Source organism: Manihot esculenta, chromosome 16 (assembly GCF_001659605.2).
Source record: "Manihot esculenta cultivar AM560-2 chromosome 16, M.esculenta_v8, whole genome shotgun sequence".
Taxonomy (NCBI): Eukaryota; Viridiplantae; Streptophyta; class Magnoliopsida; order Malpighiales; family Euphorbiaceae; genus Manihot; species Manihot esculenta.
The window spans coordinates 24945370-24968808 of NC_035176.2; the positions used below are offsets into that span (position 1 = coordinate 24945370).

The following is a 23439-nucleotide window of genomic DNA, read 5'->3' on the forward strand; positions in this document are numbered from 1 at the left end:
CAACTGGGCTTTGCTCCCCGTTGTTTTCATGAACAAGTATCGAGTACATCATTTCCTTTGTCATCGATAAGTATAGAAATAAAATTTCCCCTTCAACGGGTAGGCTTAACAACAGTGGGGATGATAAGAAGATTTTTAGACTTTCAAATGCCTCTACACACTCTTCTCCCCTTCAAACTTGCCTTTGCCTTTCAAAGTCTTAAAAAATGGGAGACACCTTCTAGCCGAGTATGATATGAAACGACCCAAGGCAGTGATCCACCCATTTAGCCTTTGTATCTCATTAATGGTTTTGGGTACTTTCATATTTTGGATAGCTCTGATCTTCTCAAGATTCACCTCTATACCTCTTTCTGAGATTATATATCCCATAAACTTTCCCGTTTTTACTTCAAAAGTACACTTTTCAGGGTTTAACTTTATACTCGCCTTGTTCAAGATGTCGAAAACTTTTCGAATATCTTCTGGATGGTCTTCTAGGGATTAACTCTTCACTATCATGTCATCCACATACACCTCAACTGTTGATCCCACTATTTTCTTGAAGATTTCTAACACCAGCCTTTGGTATGTCGCATTTGTATTTTTCAAAAAGACATTACTTTGTAGTAGTAAACTCCTTCATCTGTTATGAACGTGGTCTTTCCTGGATTCTCAATATCCATCGTGATTTGGCGGTACCCTGAAATGGCATCAAGGAAGGAGACTACCACATACCTTGAGGTCGAGTTCACTAATCTGTCAATAGATGATAACGAGTAATGATCTTTCGGACATGCTTTATTTAGATCAGTAAAGTTTACGCACATCCTCCAATTTTCGTTAGCTTTTTTTACTAGGACCTCATTGACCAGCCATGTGGGATACTAAACTTCCTTTATCAACCATGCACTTAAAACCTTACAACCTCTTATTTGATCACCTGCTGCCTCTCTTGTGCGAACTTTCTTTTCTTTTATTGGACTGGTTTGATGGTCTTGTCAATAGATAATTTATGAGTAATGAGAGCTGGGTCTACACTTATTACATCTCTTAGAGACCAAGTGAAAGTGGTTACTTGGCTCTTTAGCAACTCTATTAAATGAACCTTCATTTCTTTGGTTAATGCAATGCCAAACTATACCTTTTTCTCCTTTTCTATTTGGACCTCCTCAACCAGATCCACAGGTTCTGACTTTATGTGAGATTCTGGTTTTCTCCAGTAAGTCGATGGGTATAGTTGCTTTTCTGAGGCTTTTTGCAGAGTATTTGTAATTTTTTTTGGCTAATTTTGGATTGCCTTAGACCACTGCTATTCCCCTAAAGCTGGAAGCTTAAGACACATAACACCCATATTAATAACGATACTATGGTAATTCAGGACCGAACGGTCGAGTATCACATTGTATGCAAATGAGATGTCTACCATCGCAAACTCTGCATATAACTCTCATTTATACTTTTCATCTCCGAGTACCGGGAGAAGGTTGACGGTCCCCAGCACTGTCACAGTCTTATCTCCTAATCCTACTAAAGGGTAGGAGACTCTAACAATACTATTTTTATCCAAGCCGAACTTGTTAAAAATATTTAGGATAAGAAGGTTAATAGAACTACCTGTATCCACTAGTACCCTCCTTACCTCGTACCGGTTTAGGAGGATCCTAACGACCAACGGATCGTTTTGAAAGAATCCAATCACCTTATCCACGGGGCTGAATCTTACCTCTTACCTGGTCCATGATTCTTGATAAATAGATAGGACGTCCTCTGCTACCCGCTTATTTTTTTCCCTTATCCTTATCAGGTTCTCTGATGATGACATGCACAATTTCAGCCATTTCCGAAAATAGAAAAAAGTTCCTTCTTTAGAGAGAAAAAAAAAAGATTAAGACCCTGTCGTAAACCCAAATGATCAGAAAGAATTCAATGGGCTTCTTAGCAATGAACCAAATGATGTTGCTGAGATTAGATTAACGATATGACCAAAATAGAGTTGTGATGTGATTGGCTAGAACTTGCAAGAGAAGAAACATGAGGCGGTGATGGGTGCCCATGGCAGCCACTCTGACGCTCAAATCAGTATCTTGAAGAATAAAGAGAATGTAATGGACTATTTAGAGCTTGAGTAGTATTAGAGATAGCATGCCTTTACCTTTGCGATCGTTTCTTTTTTTATACTATAAGAAGATGGAGATTAGTATAGTATTTTTTGAGAATCCGATGATGATGTGGTCGGCTGCTCGATAAGGGATGATACATAGCAATTAGCCTTGGATTTTACGACAGACTTGGACCGAACCTAATTTTTGCTACTGACGTCCGATGGAGACCCACGATAGTTTTTTAAAAAGAGAATTTCGAGATGCACGACTTTCAAAAGTATGATGAGCGCTGTAGGTCTGTAACAAAATTTGAGGTGAAAATTTCACTATTTAGAAGGTCAATTTTGCATTTTGATTATTGTTTTGAATTTTTTTTTTATAATTTTTTATATTAAGGTTTTTTTATTATAAATAACATTTTATTGACTGTTTTGAGTTACTTTCCAATCTTTCAAAAAATTTTTAATAAGAGTTTTCAGCTTTTAGCATATCGTTTCGTATTTCCCAAACGTTATTGATTGAAATTTTCGACAGAGTCTAATCAGTCCTATATCAAGAGATACCACCAACTAATATGTTAGTGATCTCGCGATTACATGTGAGATGAGAGTATATTTAGTAACAGTGATTTTGTGCCAAGACTCGGCCTGTCGAGGAGGACAAGCCTTGATGGCAAACTCGATATTAAAGTGTCTGGATCTCCCTTTTTTCTAATCCTCGAATGGCCACTTATTAGATATTTGCCACGTGGCCTGTTTTGTGGTGATAATAAATTACTTATTTTGGATAGGTATCATATAACATCAAATAGTAATTTTTTTCTATAATTAATATAAAAATTACTATTTAATCTTTATATTATAAAAAAAATTATTAATTGATTTTATTTTAAAAAATACATTAAATATCTTTAATATTATAAAAAATATTTTAATTAGTCATTTATTAATTTTATTTTTTAAGTATGATAAAAAAAATTAAAATTTTTTTAATATAGAAACATTAATTAATAAATTTTTTATAACTTACAAAATAAACAAATGAATTTTTCTAAAATTTATAAACTAAAAATAAAATATTTAATAATTAAAATTAGCAAAAAAATTAATTAATAAATTTTTTAAAATAACAGTAACATTTTAAACTAATAAATTTATTGAACTAAATATTAAATTTCTCTATTAAAAAAAAAAAGCTTCGAACAATCTCATAAATTTGCGTTACAGAAGTCTACCTGGGCCTCATCTGAAGTACGCACGAGAGACTGTTGAAATTGAAAAGAAAACAAAAGAAAGGGAGAAATTATAAAGAAAGGAAAATGCAATGGCTCACGCGCACGCATTCTATAGACTTCAAAAGAATGAACTGGAATAGCATATCTTTGCGTATCGTTTACCAAGTGGAGGAAGGGGTGGCAGTGGCAACCAATTTCTAAGGATTTTCTTTCCTTTTCTTTACTTTTCTTTTCTCCTTTGAACAACCCACGCAGAAGAAGAAGAAGAAGTTCTAAAGAATCTCATCCAAGAATTGTAGGCAGATATTCTTCTCCTTTTCTTTTTTTTCTTTTCTGCCACAGTTTCTAAGGTTTTCTTTTTCTTCTTTACCATAGCTAAAGCTCTACTACAGCCATGTCTCAGAACTGGGAAGCTGATAAAATGTAAGAATACACTGTTATTTGGTGGTATTACGTTTTTTTCAGTCATTCTTTTTCTGGGTTTTAGCTCATTTTAAGCTTTTTGGACTTTTGGGTTTTCTTTTTAGGGTTTTTATTTTTATTTTCTTTGATGTTTTGTTTCGTTTCATGCTTCTTTAATTGGCAGTTTAGTGGTTTCTTGTGGAGTTGGTGTTGTTGTTGTTTTTTATAATCATTTTTCATTCTTGGGCGTGCTTTGTGTTCTTGTGCTTTAGTTTTGGTTCTTGGTATTTCATACTTCTTGGATTTTCAATAGAGATTTATGTTTTGCTCAGTTCTGGTTGCGGGTTTTGAGATTTGGCTCTTCGTTGTTTATTGATGCTATGACCCTTATGGATTGTGTAACGGATGAACTGATCTCTTTTGGGGGTTATGTTACTCGCATTTCATCACATTTTGGTTTCCTGTGTTAACGTAAGGAGATAGTTCTGTTTGGATTCTATGATTCTGTTCTCAATTTTGAACCTTTTCTCCCTAGATTTTAATCACTTCAACTAAAAGCAAGTACTTTGGCTTGTTTTAGAAATAAAACAGGGTTTTGTTGAGCTTTTCTTCCCTACCATTTTAGATTCAAAGTTGGATTTTTGAAGATTTGCCCTCAACCAAATGGATCATATTACTGTTCATTTGGAGGAAATGGGAATTAAAGTTTCTACTTTTGTGGCCTGAGCTGTTTGATACTGAAGATGAAAATGAAATTATAATTTCAAATAAGCTGTATTATTTTGTTAGAATAATCAATGAGGTGGGTGGTTCTTGTTTGAGGTTTTGAAAATTAGCAAGTTGTAGAACAATAAATTTATGCTCTTTTTTTTCATTAGTCTATACTCTAATTTATTAGCAGTATAGGCTTTTAGGTCTTCGGTTCTCATGTGTTTGCCATTGTTACACCCTCTTCTACTTTGTTTGACATATTTGTTATGTTTCTATTCATGGTGCAATAGGCTGGATGTTTATATATATGATTACCTTATGAAGAGAAAACTTCATAATTCTGCAAAGGCGTTTCAGGCTGAAGGGAAAGTGTCCACAGATCCTGTTGGTAAGGCTATTTAATAGAAGAGATAGATAGTAGTTAAGCAAAGGGTTTCAAATGGTGCTCTTTCATTCATCTTTTTTTGTAACTCTACTAATGTTGGTTTTTTGTGTATCTTTACCCAGCTATTGACGCACCTGGTGGTTTTCTCTTTGAATGGTGGTCTGTCTTTTGGGACATCTTCATTGCTAGGACAAATGAGAAGCACTCAGAAGCTGCTGCATCTTACATTGAGGTCAGTTTATGGAGTTCGTTTAACTGTTCTTTTTGGTTAACTTTTCAGATAGTTCTTGTTTTGATTGCCTCATTTTTATTCTTTTCTTCCTGCGCATGCCTATGTGGTATAGGCCTAATTCCAATATTATGCTTTCTGTATCCAATCACATGTATCTAATTTGCTAAGGAAAAATGAAATTGCATTTTTCACATAGCTAATGGAGTTGTCAGTTGTCTATTTGACATTTTTGCAGCTTGCTCTTTGTTGTGGACGTACTCTTCCAACAAAACCTTTCCCTGTACAAAGGAAGGAAATTGTCTTCTGCAGTTTTGTCCACTCTTTGAACTTGTAACTTTTGATGTAAACTTATGTTGCTAAACAACACTTAAATTTATTGTGCGAGTCTTTAATAGTTTTCTCCACATTCACTGCAAGAACATAAATAGCTTTTGTGTGATGTGTCATTGTTGTATCGGCAAAATAAAAATAGAGCAATATGTTTCATTAGACTTTCTTCAATAATTTGCCGTATAGTTGCTAGGTCAGTAATGTTCTTGACAAACTTACAGATCAAATGTTTTAAAATGACAGACTCAAATAGTCAAGGCACGGGAACTGCAACAGCAACAACATCCAAAACCTCAGCAGCAGATGCAGATGCAGCAGATGTTATTACAGAGGCATGCTCAGCAGCAGCAGCAGCAGCAGCAAAGAGATGGCAATCCACATCCAAGTGGAACTGCCAATGGCCTTGCTGCTAATGATGTCACAAGACATAACCCTGCAACTGCAAATGCCTTGGCAACAAAAATGTATGAGGACAGGCTAAAGCTTCCACTGCAAAGGGATTCCCTGGATGAAGCATCTGTGAAGGTGTTCAGTTTTGTAAGAGATTTAAGATTGACATCTTTTAATTGCCGATATTTGAAGTTCTAACTTCATATTATTATTCAGCAAAGGTTAAGTGATCTGGATCCAAATCATGCTTCATTGTTAAAGGCAGCTGCATTAAGTGGACAACCACCAGGGTACTTTTCTGCATGATATTATTTTTGTTTGTGATGATTATGCTGTATCATGATATAGTCTTATTCTGGCTTGATATCATCAATTAATTGTAGCTGACACCACATATGTGTATTTTATTTTATTTTTTGGGTAGGCAAACACTGCATGGTACGCCTGGGGGCTCAGGAAATCTGCAGCAAGCTCAAAATCGGAATCAGCAACTTCCTGTATCTACGCAGGTAAACTTTTGTTCTGGGTTTTTTGAATGACCTTTAGAACTCTCATATTTGTTAGTTATACCGGTTCATTTTTGCTGCAACAGGATGTAAAGAGTGAGATTAATGCAATGATAAATCCCCGGACTGCTGGTACAGAAGGATCATTGATTGGAGGTGGTGATTCATTTCCTTTTTACTATTTCAGAGGAAACCTTTTGTTGCCTTATTATATTTGTGTGTGGATAACTAGGAAGTGCTTTGAGAAAACTGTTTCATTCAAGAAATAATTTTAGCAATGAATTCAACTAAGATCGCCTAAATCCTTAGTTTTAAATATTGTTGGGATAAAAGTACTTGCAAAATCATTAATTATTATATCCTTGAAAAAAATGGGAAATGGAATAGAATTAGCAGCAATGAGCCAAGGGGGATGGCCCCCTCCTGAAACTTTTGAAATTTTTTAGGGGTATATAGGTAATTTTTCCTAAAACATGAAAAATTAACATTAGTTTTCTGTATGTTATAAACTTACCAGCTTACCCTTATTTCAAAATTATTTAATTATTATTATATTTTATAAAATCAAACTCTTTAATCCATTTGTTAAAGAAAATTTTTACTATTTAATCCCTCATCTTCTCTATTATTTTTCAATCAAAAAAATTTGCTTCTCATTTTCAAGATTGAAGTCCAAGTCTCCATTTTTTCTTAGGTTATTCTCTCATTATTTAATTTAATTTCATATACCATTTTTATTATTAAGTGATAATTTTTTTATTTATCTCACTTGGTGACTAATCTATTTATATGATTGAAATTATACGAAAATAAATTTTAATGGGTTAGAATATTGATTTTTCTAAAAAAATCAATAGCAAATCATTTATTAAAATATTATATTATTTTAATAGTATTATTATTATTATTTTTTTTTATGGATTTGCATGTTACAAACATAGCGAAAAGAGATGTTTTTACGGTAAATATCATTAAAAGTCGACTCTATAATAAAATTGGTGATGAACCATGAATATTGATGGATAACTTATATTGAAAGAATATATTTGCAAATGCTGATAATAATATCATCAAGAATATATTTCAATCAATGAAAAATAAATGAGAATGATCATGACATAATTATAATAGTTTACTCACTTTTTATAAGAATTTATCTTTTGAATATGTATTTATTCTCTCTATCCTATAATTTTTATCCATTTTGATTTTTCACACATATTAAGAAAGACAATTTATTTTATTAACTTTCTAATTATACCCATCTTAAAAATATTAAATTTTATTAAATATTAAGAAGTGTTTTGAATACTTATTTAGAAAAATAACAATTAATGATAGGTTGATTTAGAAATGATATAAAATTAAGTAGGATTGTAATAGTCAATTATATATTACTATAATAAAAGAAAGTGGACAATAGTTTTGGGACAATAAAAAAAATCAACAAAAATAATGGAACGGGAGAGAATATGTTTTATTTACCTTAGTTATTTAAAAATTGGCTCCCCGAATTAAATTCCTGCCTCCATCACTGGGAATCATGGTCTTTGAGTTAAGATTGGGGCATGTAACATGAAGACTGTGAATTAGTTGATTTACCTAGGATAATGCTTATCCATATTATATGAAAAAGCACATACTTTGGGAGATCATTAATAGGGAAAAGGGAATATTGAAATGAATTGTATGACGATATACTGTATCCTCAACTATTAACATATGTTTCTGACACAGACAAGGAACTCAAGAAAATTCAAAATTAAAGACCCAAAAGACTTGAAGTTATGGTCTGGATGTCACATAGGATGTATTTGGCACATGTTTGGTGATGAGAAGCTTTGTTGGGAATGAACTTAGGCTAACCTTGTCTTGATGTTTGCATAATTTCTAGATTTACTGTAAAATATGTCTAGATGTTTTAAGGAGTTCTGATTTTTTTCTGTTTTTAAGTTTAGGGTCCTTGTTGATTTAGGATAAACATTATTCCTTAAAGCTTTCTTTAGGAGATTGAACCCTTAGAGGATTGGCTAGTTCTGGAATCCATATCTTAAAATCTAGGATTAATATGAGTTTTATATACCTATTATTGAAATGCCTATAATGCAGTTCTGTTATCGGAAAAAATACCAGAGGTTATGCTTCTTTGGTTGTCTCCAGCAATTTTACTTTAATCTGATGCCCATACAACCTTGGATGTTATGCTTAGGTAGCTTACTTGTATTGTATTGCAAACAGCTCAGAAATCTTCTCGTGTAAATTTTGCTTCTCCTCAAATCTTAACTGTGTACCTGAATTTCTAGTCATATTATTATTATTATTATTATTAAAATATTTTGATAATACAATACAAAAAGTGAGCTACAATATATCGTTTATGTAGTATAGAAGTTTAGATACTTCTTAGAAGGCTTATATAATGACTAATAGTGTAGTTAAATTCGTGCATGAATGTCTGTAAGAAGGCCAATATGTGCTTGCACTATTTGTGTATTATAGCTTTCTTCAGTGAAGTCGGAAAGTATATCAATGTAAATAGATGTTCGGTTTGAATAAAAGTTACAGTCCGTAGAATATATAGAGTCATTGACACTCTGATTTGATGTTTGTTTCTGCAGACATTATGAGTTTACTCATCATATTAAATCATGTATTACTGTTAAATATCATTAGGAAGTAGGAACCATGTGAGATGCCGATGACAAGAAATTAAAATCATAGGGAAAAGGGCTAGTTATTTGAGTGGTTGATTGGAATTAACATTTCTCATATATACATATTACATAGGACAAAATCAAGGGGGAAGCAACTTGACTTTGAAAGGATGGCCTCTAACAGTAAGTTTTCCAACTCATGCTTGGTATGATCCTTTGATTGCTTAACAGATAACAAAATTTCTGAAGAAAAATTAATAAACTTTTTGTAAAAAGAATTAGGAAACCTAATTCTAATTAAGGCCTTAAGTTGCAATTCAGGACTAACCAATATTCCTGAGTACTTTATTAGGGAGTGGATCAGCTTGGGCTTCTTCAGCATCAAAGGTTAATGCAATCCCCTCAGCCACTCAGTAAATTTCAGTTACAACAGCAGTTGATCCTACAAGCACAACAAAACTTGTCATCACAATCTGTTAATGATTTGGAGCGTAGAAAACTGAGAATGCTTCTTAATAACCAGAATTTGGGTCTTGGAAAGGATGGCCATTTAAGTTCTGGTGATGTTCTTGGTAACTTTGGATCACCTATGCAAGTTAATAGCCCTACATTGTCTCGTGGGGACACTGATCTATTGATTAAGGTATTCTTTTTTCCCCCTTTGTGCTTAGTGTTGGTAAATCTTATTATTGATTTGAATTGGAAAACCTTCATATTATTAATTCATACTGCACAAAAATATACACAGTTTAAATCCAAATAGGGAAGAAATAAAATCCCTATGATCATGCTAACTAATATATATATATATATATATATATAAATATATATTCTCGCTTCTTATTCTATAAAAGTCCCTCTCAAGTTGGAGTGTAGATGTCCTGTCAAGAGCTTCATTCATTTTCTATTAATCATGCCCAACTTATTACAAATGTAGTAAACTCAAGCTCTGTTTAGAGCTTTGTTCATGTCTCCTAATTGCTATCTTGTTTTGGCATGTCTTTAGACCAACTTCATTTAATTGCTGATATACCCATACAATCTCACATACAAATTGTCATAGCTATGTAGATTCGGAACTAGACCAAGATATTTTGTTTTTTTACTTTTTGAGACACCAAATTTCCTTCAATAAAGACACAATATCATGTAATGGATCTTCTATTAATTTTAGATCTTGCTCAATCTGCATCTTGAGAACATCCAATATTGGTATGCCCATGATTTCCATAAAATAAACCTCGCCTTGGAGTTTCCTTCAAATAATATAGGCTTTGTTCTAAGGTTGTCCAATGATTAATTGTTGGAGAAGACATGAACTAACTTACAATATTGAGTATGCAATATTATGACGAGTTGATGTAAGATAGTTTATTGTATCGATCTGTTCCATATACTTCTCAGGCTGTTCAAATAATTCACCTTCGTTTTTGGGAGCTATTATTTTGGAGCGATAGGTGCACTACACAACCTAGCACTCAATTTCCCGTCTTTGTCAACAAGTCAAGAGCATATTCTCTGTGACAGAAAAATATCTTCTTTACTCCTTCCTACCTTAATACCCAATAAATATTTAAATAATCCCAGGTTCTTTATTTGAAATTGAGTGTGAAAAAAGTATTTTAGTGATGAAATGGCAGCCATACCACTTCCGATAACAATAATATCATTAATATCATCAACGTAGACAACTAATAAGATTATGCCTATCTTAGACTATTTATAAAGTAATGAGTGATACACACTTAATCTTTTGCATCTCAAATACTTGAATTGCATCACTGAACTTTCCAAATCAAGCACTAGCGTTTTGTTTCAAACCATGCAAAGATTTGCAAATCTATACACTTTTCCATACCCTTTGTGTAACAAACCCAGGTGGTTGCTTGAAATACACTTCCTCTTGAAGATCATCATTTAGAAAAACACGTTTGAAATCAACTTATTCGAAGGGCCAGTTATGAATAGTTTTTGAAGAAATGAATAGGTAAATAGAAGCAAGTTTTGCTATTGGAGAGAAAGTATTTGAATACTCAATGTTATAGGTTTGGGATGAGCTTTAAGACGGTCCATCAAACTATAAGGTTTAACTTTTTGCAAACACCTAGTTACATTCAATATCTCTCTTTCTAGTAGGCAAATTTACTAAATACGAAGTACCATTACCATCTAAGGCCACCATCTCTTTTTCCAGGGTAGTACGCCAATCAGGGTGAGATTAAGTTTCATGAATAATTTTTGGAATTGACACAAATCTAAGGATGTAATAAAGGAAATATAAGAAGAGGATTCCTTAAAAACAAATGAGGAAATAGGATAAGTACATTGACATGTACCTTTTTTGAAAAGTAATAGGAAGATCAAAACCAGAACCATGATCGCTTAAGACTGGATCTGACATTGTTTGGAATAGACTTCGGCAACAGGAGACCGAGCTAGTTCTAGAGTTGGTGTAGGTGCAAAACAGTTCGGGGACTGGCAAAATGAGTTACAATTAGGGGTGGCAATAGGGTAGGGTACAAGCGAAAATCACCTACTCAAATTTGAACCTAATTATTATTTTTAATACTCAAAACATGTCCCAAATCTAATTAAAAATGATCCCAAACTATCTGAACCCATCTCAAACCAATTATTATTACTTGATTAATATTCGAACCCATTTAATTTAATATATTTTAATTAATAATCTATAAAAAAATATATTTTTCATAATAATTTTATTTTAAAATTTTAATATTTCATTAAAATATTTAAATTCTATTTTTCAAATGAGGATGTATAAAAAATTTATAAGTATAATTATAAAATATTATTATAAAATATATATTTCATGTTTAATAAACTGAACTTGATTCAAACCCATCATAGGTACTGAATTTGAACCTAATTATTATTTTTAATACTCAAACATGTCCCAAATCTAATTAAAAATGATCTCAAACTATCTGAACCCATTTAATTTAATATTTTTTAATTAATAATCTATAAAAATATATTTTTCATAATAATTTTATTTTAAAAATTTAATATTTCATTAAAATATTTAAATTCTATTTTTCAAAGGAGGATATATAAAAAATTTATAAATATAATTATAAAATATATTTTTCATGTTTAATAAATCGAACTTGATTCAAACCCATCACAGGTATTAATGTCTATATTCGAACATGTCCTAAACCTAATTATATACTATTTGAACTTGTTTTATTAGGATTCGATTGGATCGAATACTCGAAAATACTTGACCTATTACCATCCCTAGTGAGAATATAAATCAATAAATAATCTTCGTCTCCCAGACTCATAAAAAGAGGGTGAGGAGAAGAAAGGAGTATTTTCATGGAAATTGACATTAATAGAAACAAGATGAAAGTCAAGAGTAGCATAAATGCAGAATAGCACCTATATATTTTGAAGTTAATTTGGTGACCTAAGATGAACATTACGAACGAAACAAGTACTACTAAATATTCTAGGTTCAATGGAAAATAAAGATTTAGAAGTGTTAAATTTAGAATAATAGAAGAGAGAATAAAATAACACAAGAAAATTTACATGATTCAATTACGAGAGCCTACAGTCACGGATACAAAACCTCAGAGGGCTACATCTTTATTGACTTGTATTATCTCCTTGTAATACAAAGGCTTCCCTATTTATAATGGAGGATCCAAGACACCTATGGCATGATACCATAAATTGAGAAATTATCGAATCCCCTATTTTAGGAATATATAGATATACATTATTCTTGGAATACAAGAGCTACATTAAATAGGAATAACTTTCCATAACACTCTCTCTTGATTGTAGCATCGAATCTCAACAATTCTAATACTCCCTCTTGATGAGATTTTATATAGAAGCAAAAAACTTTCTCATAATAGCTTATACTCATGAGCATATTCAAAAACATTTGCACAAAGGCATTTAAGCAAAGTACTAAAATACAAAATAATCTTTAGAAATGCACTTCTCTCTCTAAAAGCAATGTCGATGAGGAAACATCAACACAAATCTCTCTCCAAAAGCAATACCGACAAGAAAACATCAATGCAAAACAACTCGTAGAATTGAACAAACCACACCAATCGAACACAAACGTAGATGTGAACAGTATCCATAAACAATATCAATAAATAGTGCTCATAAACTGTACTGATGAACAATGTTGTGAATGGTATCGATGAACAGTACCGTGAAAAGTATCAATGAAGAGAGAATTGAAGGCTCTGATACCATGTTAAATTTAGAATAATAGAAGAGAGAATGAAATAATACAAGAAAATTTATGTGATTCGGCTATGAAAGCCTATATCCACGGACACAAAACCTCAAAGGGTTACATTTTTATTGAATTGGATTATCTTCTTATAATACAAAGGCTTCCCTATTTATAATGAATGATCCAAGACACTTATGGTATAAGGTATAATACCATAAATTGAGGGGTTTTTCAACTATAATAGGAATATATTAAATCTCCCTATTTTAGAAACATATAGACATATTATTCTTTCTACGTATGAATACAAATCCTATATTAAATAGGAATAACATTCCACAACAAGAAGGAAAGAGAATGGTATCAGGAATATATCAATTAAGAATAGTGGAAGGCATTCGATTATTAAAAAGAGGCAGTAGAGATAGTGTCAGCCCAAAACTGATTAGAAACTTTCTTTTGAAAAAGAAGTGTTCAGATGTATCAACACAAGAAGATTGATGAAGAATGCTATTTTGTGTCATATAGGACTAAAAGGCAGTCAAAGGTGTGCTTTGGTATTATCACTTTGCAATGTGTGCACGAAAGCATTAAATTGTGTTTTTATTTCATCACAAAATGCACAAAAAGTAGAAAATAACTCAGAACAATTTTTCATTAAAGTATAACTAACATGAAAATAATCCTCAACGAAAATGATAAAATATTTAATCCCAACTTTGGAACAATTAGTCATGGACCCTAAACATTAGAATGGATCAACTCAAAAAAAGATGAGGCCTGTTTATTGACTATAGAAAATGAAGGTAAGTGATGATATTTGGCAAATTGACATGACTTGCATTCTAAAACTGACAATGATTGAAACTGAGAGCATAATTTTCTAAAAGCAGATAATAAAGGATGTTCTAATCAATAATGGACTTCAAAGGAGTTAAGACAGTAGAATAATCAAGAGACCTTTGCACCTTTTTGTCGAGAATATAAAGACCATCATATTCATGATCTCTATCAATAATTCACTTTGTCATAAGATCTTATAGTGGTTAGGAAAAAATGAAATACAATAATTTAAAGTCCGAGTGAGTTTACCTGCAAAAATTAAGCTAAAAGCTTTAGATAGACTTAACATGGATGACTTGGAGATTGATGAAGTTAAATTAATAGTTCTAGAACCAAGACAAAAGAGGTGGACCCATCTGCCAAAGTGATATTATAGGATGTTGTATAGGATTGAAAAGTAGAAAATAGATTAGGATTACATGTCATAAGATTTGTAATACCAGAATCACTGATCTATTTGGATGATGGGTAAATAAGAAACATAGAAGATTTATCTGATTCAGTGATAGCAATGGTCTGAGTAGTGTGGACTTCACTGTGCCCAATACCAACAAAATTGGGCATACTCTTCTACGGACTAGGATTTTTTTTCCCAATTTTCTGCCATTATTTATAAGTACTGAGATTAGCTTGAAAAACCTAAATTTCCAAAAGTAGATCACAAGACATATTCAAATAATGCAAGTGCTAAAATCCCAGCAATCAAACAAGCCTAAGGCTTCATGTCAAGAAATAGAGCTATAAACTCCACAATCATATCAAAACCCAGCAAATTGGAAGAACTAACAAGGTTCTGAAGCCTGCCAACTGCCAAGCCTAGAACACAAACAAAAACATACCCAACTGCTGATGCAACTCATATAGTTGGAGTATTCTGATCGAGGCAACACCAAAAAGTGAAAGCATGTCACTGGAAAATGCAGGATGTGCTGCCACACACTGGTGTCTGGGACTATCAGCGAAAGTGAAGGTATAGGACCTACTAGCTGGTCCTCCAGTGACTAGGGTTCTTCATAACAACTGATCAGTGACCGATGATGCTCCTAGATCAGGTAGTGAGGACAGAAATTTCACCCTGTATGGGCGACCTAGTTTCCAGTAAGGTGCACAGAGTCCAAAAGCCAAACCAAACGCACGCTCTCGCTCACTAATATTTACTTCCAATTCTATAACGCAATTCTTTGCATTTTCATTAAGGTTATTGCTTCTCTTCTTTTCTTCTTGGTTTGGCTTGTTTATAATTTAATGTTTCTCAGATACAGCAGCAACAATATCAACATATTCCACTCATGAGTCAGCAGTCTCAAAATTCAAATCACAGCCAGCAACAAGACAAAGTCATTGGTTCTAGCAGCGTGACAGTGGATGGTAGCATGTCAAACACTTTTCAAGGAAATGACCAGGTTTGCCATTTAGATTCTAGTGACTTTTTAGTATTGCGAAATTTGGTTTATTAGACAATACTTGTGATAATATATAGCTTTCTTCCACCTCTTTGCCCAGTGAGAGTGTTTTCAGCTTCAGTCTTATATGCTTTAACCCATAATTATGATTGTGATGTTATGAAAAGTTTGTGTCCATCCACCATGTAACATCTATCTGTGATTCTTTCTTACATCAAGTGCCTTTCTTTTCCTTCTCTCTCTCTCTCTCTATTTTTTTTTCATCTTTGTATTTTATGTGTCATGTATCTTTGTATTTGTGCATGCAAGCATATTATTATTATTTTTTAGGACCTCAGTATTTTCCATATATCACCTCTAAGTTTATATGCTTTATTAGGTTTTCAAGTTCTAACTGAAATTCTTGTTTGTTTAAGGCTTCAAAAGGCCAACTTGGTCGGAAGAGAAAGCAGCCAGGGTCATCTTCAGGCCCTGCCAATAGCTCAGGCACTGCTAACACCACTGGACCAATGCCAAGTTCACCTTCAACACCTTCTACTCACACACCAGGAGATGCCATTTCAGTTCCCACTTTGCCACACAATAGTGGTTCCTCTAAGTCTCTGCTCATGTTTGGATCTGATGGATTGGGCTCCCTTGCATCTGCTTCAAATGAACTGGTAAGCAATTTCTTTTTTCTACCTGTCAAATTTCATTTGCAATGCTCTCAACCATGTTGCTTTTATTTATGTATTTATTTTTTCTTTACATTGATTTCTCTTAATTTTGAGCTGTTTTGTTTGCTCAGATGGAATAACCATTTTCTCCCAGTTTTACAACTTTGTTTTAATCTAGATAACTTATTAAGAGAGAGTGATAGAGCTTAAGAGGATTTGTAAACAAACAGATATATAGCTATCAATAGTAAAATAACCACTTACATTCACTATTCTGTATTACAATTTTCAATCAATAGCTCTCAATATCAATCAACTAAGGAATAGGAACAGAGTAACAAAAAGGAAAATAAGAAAGATAAATGTTGCTAACAACTCCCAGAAAATCAATTCCTGTGCTAGGGAAGCTAATGCTGCATAAATAAAGAAATTACTGCCTGCCTTCCTCTCTTGCTGTTTGCATGTTTTTCACTGAAGAAAGGTTCACCTTCTCTTCTCTCATTCCCTTGTGACTTCTTTTGCATTTCCCTTTAACAGCTCAACCAATCCCAGCTGTTGAATTCTGGAACCTTCTTCTTCCTTTCCATGTGCTTATAATCCTTCTTTTTCCCCCCTTGAAGTATCTTCTGTAAATTTTGGGCCGTTAATTTCTCTTTCTGGGCCATTAGTTGATTGCTTAAGAGAGAGAAAAGCTATTTTTTTTGGCGGGTGAGAGAGAGAGAGAGAGAGAGAGAGAGAGAGAGAGAGAGAGAGAGGGGTACATCATGTGAAGGGTAGGAAAAAGCACAACCGATTTTCTAAATGGTTTGTCTATCCTTGTAGAGCTTTTGAAATCTATTGCCTCTTGTCTAATTTATGTGCTTCTAAATTTAAAAAGCTAAAAATTTTGAAAGGTACCATCAGGTTCAATTGGCAAACTGATGCAGTATTGAACTTGAGGAATTATAGTTATTGTATAGAGTTAGGAAGTTCTAACTTTTGTTGTTTAGGAATTGTGTTGTTATTAGGTTTGTTATTGTTTTCTAGTTTGTTCTATTTATGATTCCGAATTAGTATTTGATTAGGGTTTCTCAATTCTAACAGTGGTAGTAGGATTGCTACTCCACTAGTACCTATGTAATATGGGTTTTTTCTTAGAACTTTTTTACTATATTATTATTGAGAATTGGTAAAAAAATTTGAGAATGTCTCTTGATTGTCAATTTCTTCTTGTTCTCAATCAATTTTGCATCTGAGCCACAACGAACAGATATTCTTCTGTTTTATAGATCTAGTTACAATAACAGTCTTGACTATCCTGCTTGCTAATCTTGAATTCTATAATGACCTGTAATAATTTGTAAGTGATCTCTTGGCTAATATTTTCACTTTCCTCCTAACTATCAAGCTCCTACTGTTTATTCTTCTGCTTTCTTTTCACCTAAGAAATTTCTATTTAGCATTTGACTAGGATTTCTCAATCTTTGTAGTAGTAGGATGCTAGTCTATAAATTCCCATGTAATGTGGGTATTTTTCTTAAACTTATTACGATAGTACTATTGAGAATTAACAAAAAATTTGAGCATGTGTTTCTCTTCCTCTGTGTCCTGGGAGGCTGGGAATGAGTTTCTCTTGATTGTTGGTTTCTTCTTGTTCTACATCACAAACCTAAGACCTCCCAAAATAAAGCAAGTCTATGTCCATTGTTTGCTTCAATCTAAACTGATTTGAGTGCCTGGGATTGGGTTGCATGTTGTCACTCTGCAACAATGTTTTCACTTTTTCTCCTTGATTTCTTAGTGAGGTTGCTTTAGTTCTATGGTAGAAAAGTGACCTGGCATAGACAGTTAGACACCCTTGCTACAACAGAATGCCATGCAGCTACAGCATTTGCACTGGGCATGAAGGATGATATTATCTTAAAATGTTTTGTGTTGCCGATGGACAGTATTTTCTCCAAAATGTCCCTAGTTTTGTTGTGTCATCATGATTACTTAATTTATATCAGATGTCAATCTTAACGTTGACAAGTTTTAGTCGGACTAAATTTGCTGCTCCAAGTTTTTGATTGCCAGACAAGAAATATAACCAAGACAGTTATTGATGGATGGAAGTTGAAGATGATGAGGAAAATGAAATGCAAAGAGATGGGGAGAGTTTTCATAACCAGATTTTTGTAACTTGTGAATGAGTTGATTAGGGAGGGAGGGAAGGGAAGGGGGTGGGATTTACTTGCCATTTTTGTGGTATAATGTGCTAAATTAATATTTTTAATCTGTGCGTTCTTATGGGTTATTATTATGACAGTAAGCGAAGATAAACAAAATGTATCTAATTGTTGCATTGGCAGAATGTTAAAGAGTGAGTTCACGGACTGTTTATGCTAATGCTAGTGAGAAATTAGAAGAAAGATTGGAATAATTTAGGTTGACCATTGTCCCAAGCCTTTGGGGCTGTAAAAACTGTTTACAGGAAAAACTGAACTTAATAAGAAAACCTATCTGCAGGTGCTATTTAGGCATATAACAAATGTTCCTAATTACAAAGCCATTTCCTAATGTATTGTAATTTCATAATTACAATGACTATTTGAACTACTGCAATTGGCTTCAATTGTAATTGGGACTTAACAGGTGGCTTAACATCTTTGTTACATATTGTGATTTGGGGGTTGGGAAAAGGTGAGAGGGTGTTTGATTTTGTTTTTATTGGTATTTTTCACTTTTGCATAAATTGACATATACAAGAGTTGGATTGCTTTTATCATTGTGATTTTCTAAATGAGTACTGACAAGGCTTGGAAGAGCCATCAGAGATCATGTTAAATTGTTCATTACTAGGCAGAGTATTGCAGTGACCGGGTAGAAGATCACATTTTATGATTGGCTTCTACTTCATTCACAAGCCTTTGTGTCAGAAATATTGTGATTCATTTAATGCATCCTAGTAAATGTTATTTACTATATGTTAAAATTAAAATAATAGAAGAGAAGAAAATAACATAAGAAGAATTGGATATAAAACTTCAAAGGCGACATCTTTATTGAATTGGAATCTATCATTCATAATACAAAGACTTTTCTATTTCTAAAGAAAGATCGAATTCATATACAGTATGATACTACAAATAAAGAGATTCTCCAACTATAATAGGAATATATCAAATCCCCCAATTTTAAGAGTATATAGACATATATTATTCTATCATTTTAGGAATGCAAATTCTATATTAAATATGAATAACTTTCTATAATACTCCCCTTAATTATAGCATGGAAGCTCATGAATTCTAACACTACACTTGGGGGGAGTTGCCTCTAGCATTGCATTTGAAATTTCAATAATCAAGTAAATTTCTTGCAGGCTGATACGGATCGTTTTGTGGATGATAGAACTCTGGACGACCATGTGGAATCTTTCTTTTCTCATGATGCTGCAGACCTTAGAGATAGAGTAGGTCAATCTGCAGATATCAGCAAAGGTACATATAACCTTAGTGTTGCTGATGGAGATGAATGATTCATATTATTGAATAATGTAAATTCTCAGCGATTAACATTTCATTCTAACATAGGCTTTGCATTTTCGGAGATCCGGACTATTCCTGCGAGTACCAGTAAGGTTGAATGTTGTCACTTCTCATCAGATGGAAAATTGCTTGCAACTGGTGGGCATGACAAGAAGGTAAGTCCAGAATATAATAAAGCCGTTTCCACTTTTTTGAAGTTCTGGTAACTCATTTTACAAACAATGATGGAGGGATAACCCTTCCTCTTAAGTCATGAGAATGGGCATGGGCACGAGTTATCTGATTACCACTTTCTCTCATGCTGATGGATGTAAAGCTTAATGCTCCCACATATGAAAATTTTCTTCTTTTCCTCTTCCTTCCCGATTCTTTTTCCCTCTTTTTTTTTTTTTTGAAATAATAATTTTTTGAGGAGAAAAAAAAGAAAAACTTGTTGGCTTGATTATTTCCTGCAGGCTACATTGTGGTGTACAGAGTCTTTTACAGCAAAGTCTACCCTTGAAGAGCATTCTCAATGGATTACTGATGTTCGCTTCAGCCCAAGCATTTCACGTCTTGCAACATCTTCAGCAGACAAAACTGTCAGGGTTTGGGATGCTGATAACGTTAGTAAACATGTGATGATTTATTTGTTTGTGAATGGATAGATTTTGAAGTGTGATATGTGCTAATTACTTGGGTCAGTGTTATATAGATGTTGTATACTTTGATGTCAGAGACCATCCTAGTTTTAACCACATACAACCTTGCATATATATGGAGGGGTGAGCACTAATTCAGTTCAAATCGAAAAAATCGATCGAACCGAATTAATTTTAAAATTCGGTTCGGTTTGGTTCGGTTTTTAATTTCAGAAATTTCGGTTATTTCGGTTTGGTTCAATTTTGATCAGAAAAAAATCGAAAAAATCGAACCGAACCGATTAGTGATAATAATATGTTATTTTTAATAATATAGAGAAATTAAAGTATATTAAAATTAAAATATTTTAATTAAAATTTAAAAAACTAAAAATAAAGTGTAAAAAATAAAAAAAAAATTATTAAAAATAGAAATCGATCAAACCGAACCGAATCGAACCGAATCAGACCGGTTCGATTCTATTCGGTTTCTGATCAAAATCGGTTCGGTTCGATTTTCATAAATATTAAAATTTCAATTTTCGGTTTATTTGGTTCAGTTCGATTTTAAACCGAACCGACCGAATACTCAGTCCTATATATATGAAAAGTTTTTACCACATACAGCCTTGCCTCACATTTATGATTTAGCGGTGACCTTATCAATATGGACAATCTGTTATTTGTTTTTCAGTGCAAATTTTGAAATTTGTTCTGAAAGGAGATTTAATCACTTATAAGAACTATTATTTAACTAGTATTGGTAGTTAATTCCTAATACTTAAGACAGTGACCCTATTGGTTGAGTTTTATTGAAGAGTTGAAATCAACTTCTAATTGAATGTTTTGTACCAACTTGTAACCGAAAGTTGTTACTTTCATTATGATAGGCCTGTATTTTTAAGAACATGTATCTGATTGAGTTGCATTTTGTTAACCTTTTACCCTTGCTTATATGGCGTTACACCTATTTATCTGACTATGGTTCAATGGATTATTTTAAATTGCAGCCAGGCTACTCGCTTCGCACATTTACAGGACATTCTACAACTGTGATGTCAGTGGATTTCCATCCTAGTAAAGAGGACCTTATTTGTTCATGCGATAATAACAGTGAGATTCGCTACTGGAGTATCAAGAATGGTAGTTGTGTTGGAGTCTTCAAGGTATAAAATGCAGACGTTAAACATATTCAGGGTCTTGGGCAAAACTACATGTTATTAATTTTTACAGATTTAGTTGCGTTATTACTTATTTCATGAGTCTTTTAGGGTGGTGCCACTCAGACAAGGTTTCAACCTCATCTTGGAAGGATCATTGCAGCTGCTGCAGAGAATGTGGTATCCATACTAGATGTTGAGACTAAAGTGTGTAGGCTTAAATTGCAGGTTAGTGGCAACTGTCATTATTATCATACAACTTCCAATTGAACAATATTCATGGACGTGTTCAGTGGAGTAATTATCAAAATAATTATGTGGTCATGCTCAAATGAATTACATATGGTTCATTCGTGGATTACAGATTGGTCAGCTAGATGGGAATTTCTCGAGTTGATCTGCCTATATGCACTTCTGATGTTAAGGCAGTTACTTCACATAGTGAATTTGATTGCCTTGCTCTTTAGCACCTCCCTGGATTTCAGGGGTGGTAACTACGAGTCTCTGGCACAGGTTTCTTAGTCCAAATACAAGAATTTGTTTTATTATTTTTCAAGGGAACACAGTAAACAAATTGAAACCTTGGATTTTTACAACACCGATTAAGCAACTATAATTTCTGATTTTCTGCCTTATGGCTGTTCAACTTTTAAAGCTTATTTACTTTGGAAGCTATTTTCTTTAATGCAACTTCCATCGGCAAAGAGTCACCGAGTGAAGATTGCTATGAGCATGCATGTGAAGCTTCACAAATTCATCATGTGGACTCTATTGAAAAATCTTTTACCTGCATTTGTGGCTGTTGTTGGCATATGGATTTCACTCTCGGAATAGTAATTTGTCTTTATGTGTCTGTAGTGGTAGAATTGTCAATTGCTATGACTGCTTTTGCGAAAGATAATTTGTCAGTATTTTAGGCCCAATCTTCAAAGAAAACGCATTCTAATGATCTCCAACTTAGCTGATGTTTCTTATTCTTCATGCTGATGGTTTATTTGTCTGTTTCCACATTATACTTGACTCAAAGACTTCACATCACATTCATATTATGGATGTGGAATTTTTCATTGTAGGGCCATAAAAACCATATCCATTCTGTGTGCTGGGATCCTTCTGGCGAGTATGTGGCATCTGTGAGTGATGACTTGGTTAGAGTGTGGACGGTGGGTTCTGGCAGCAAAGGGGAATACGTTCATGAATTTAACTGCACTGGCAACAAATTTCATACTTGTGTTTTCCATCCCACTTACTCGTCTCTGTTGATCATCGGCTGTTACGAGGCAAGTCATTGCTGCTTTTTTACTGTGCAATTACCTACTCATATATTTTGAAATTAAGGTGAACGTAGACTTCATATGATACAAGTGTTAGATTATAATTTGAACGTGCAAGTTTATGCCTTGGTTGTCATGGATGTGTACGAAATGAGCCTTCTCATGATCATCTAACTGCTTTTTGTCTGCATCTCTTCACATTGTCTTCCAGACTCTGGAGCTTTGGAACATGGCAGAAAACAAGACGATGGCTCTACCTGCACATGATAAACTGGTATCTGCATTGGCAGTGTCAAACGTTACTGGATTGGTAGCCTCCGCTAGTCACGACAAGCATGTCAAGCTCTGGAAATGATTTCATCGTGCCTCTTCGTTTGCATACTACGCAATGCAAACTAGTTTCCAGATTTTCTGACAGATGCATTTGCAGCAGTTTATGGTGGCAAAGTTACTGCCTGTTTAGTATAAGGGGTTTAAAGATTTTGTCCATTTTACGTTATATATTGGACACTGACCCAAATCCCAGTAACCCCAAGATCTCAAATTTTGGTCATAATCTGGCAAGTATTACAGGAAAGACCTTGAAAAGTTGTCATTGTAAATTCAACACAAACAGTATATGAACGCAATGATAAAAGATATTATTAGTTTCAAATTTGCTGCACTCTTTGATATTGAAAGAGTGGATGGCTCCTACTCTTGAGTTTCAATCTCACTGACCTTTCTTTCTGTTTCCATGCGCCTGTTTTCTGTGAAACTATCATAAAAGCAAGTAGACTGAATTTGCTGCTTTAATCTTATTTAGTAGATGAGGG

At 33.4% G+C, this 23439-nt stretch overlaps 1 protein-coding gene across 2 annotated transcripts; it reads left to right on the forward strand.

Annotated features, from left to right (window-relative positions):
* Window positions 1-3349: 3349 nt before the first annotated feature.
* LOC110603614 (transcriptional corepressor LEUNIG) lies at window positions 3350-23359 on the forward strand. 2 transcript variants are annotated; one of them, XM_021741408.2, is made up of 19 exons: window positions 3350-3613; window positions 3694-3741; window positions 4722-4819; window positions 4939-5048; window positions 5622-5903; window positions 5985-6058; window positions 6193-6277; window positions 6361-6430; window positions 9062-9111; window positions 9281-9571; window positions 15259-15405; window positions 15822-16064; window positions 19405-19522; window positions 19616-19725; window positions 20026-20175; window positions 21201-21356; window positions 21462-21578; window positions 22424-22630; window positions 22836-23359. In XM_021741408.2, exons 2-19 carry the CDS (start codon window positions 3713-3715, stop codon window positions 22977-22979), a joined length of 2481 nt encoding a protein of 826 aa, XP_021597100.1. In that variant the 5' UTR covers window positions 3350-3613; window positions 3694-3712; the 3' UTR covers window positions 22980-23359. The 2 variants fall into 2 exon arrangements, with proteins under 2 accessions (XP_021597100.1, XP_021597101.1); XM_021741409.2 differs by lacking the exon at window positions 4722-4819 and having other exon boundaries at window positions 3351-3613.
* The last annotated feature ends 80 nt before the right edge of the window (window positions 23360-23439 follow it).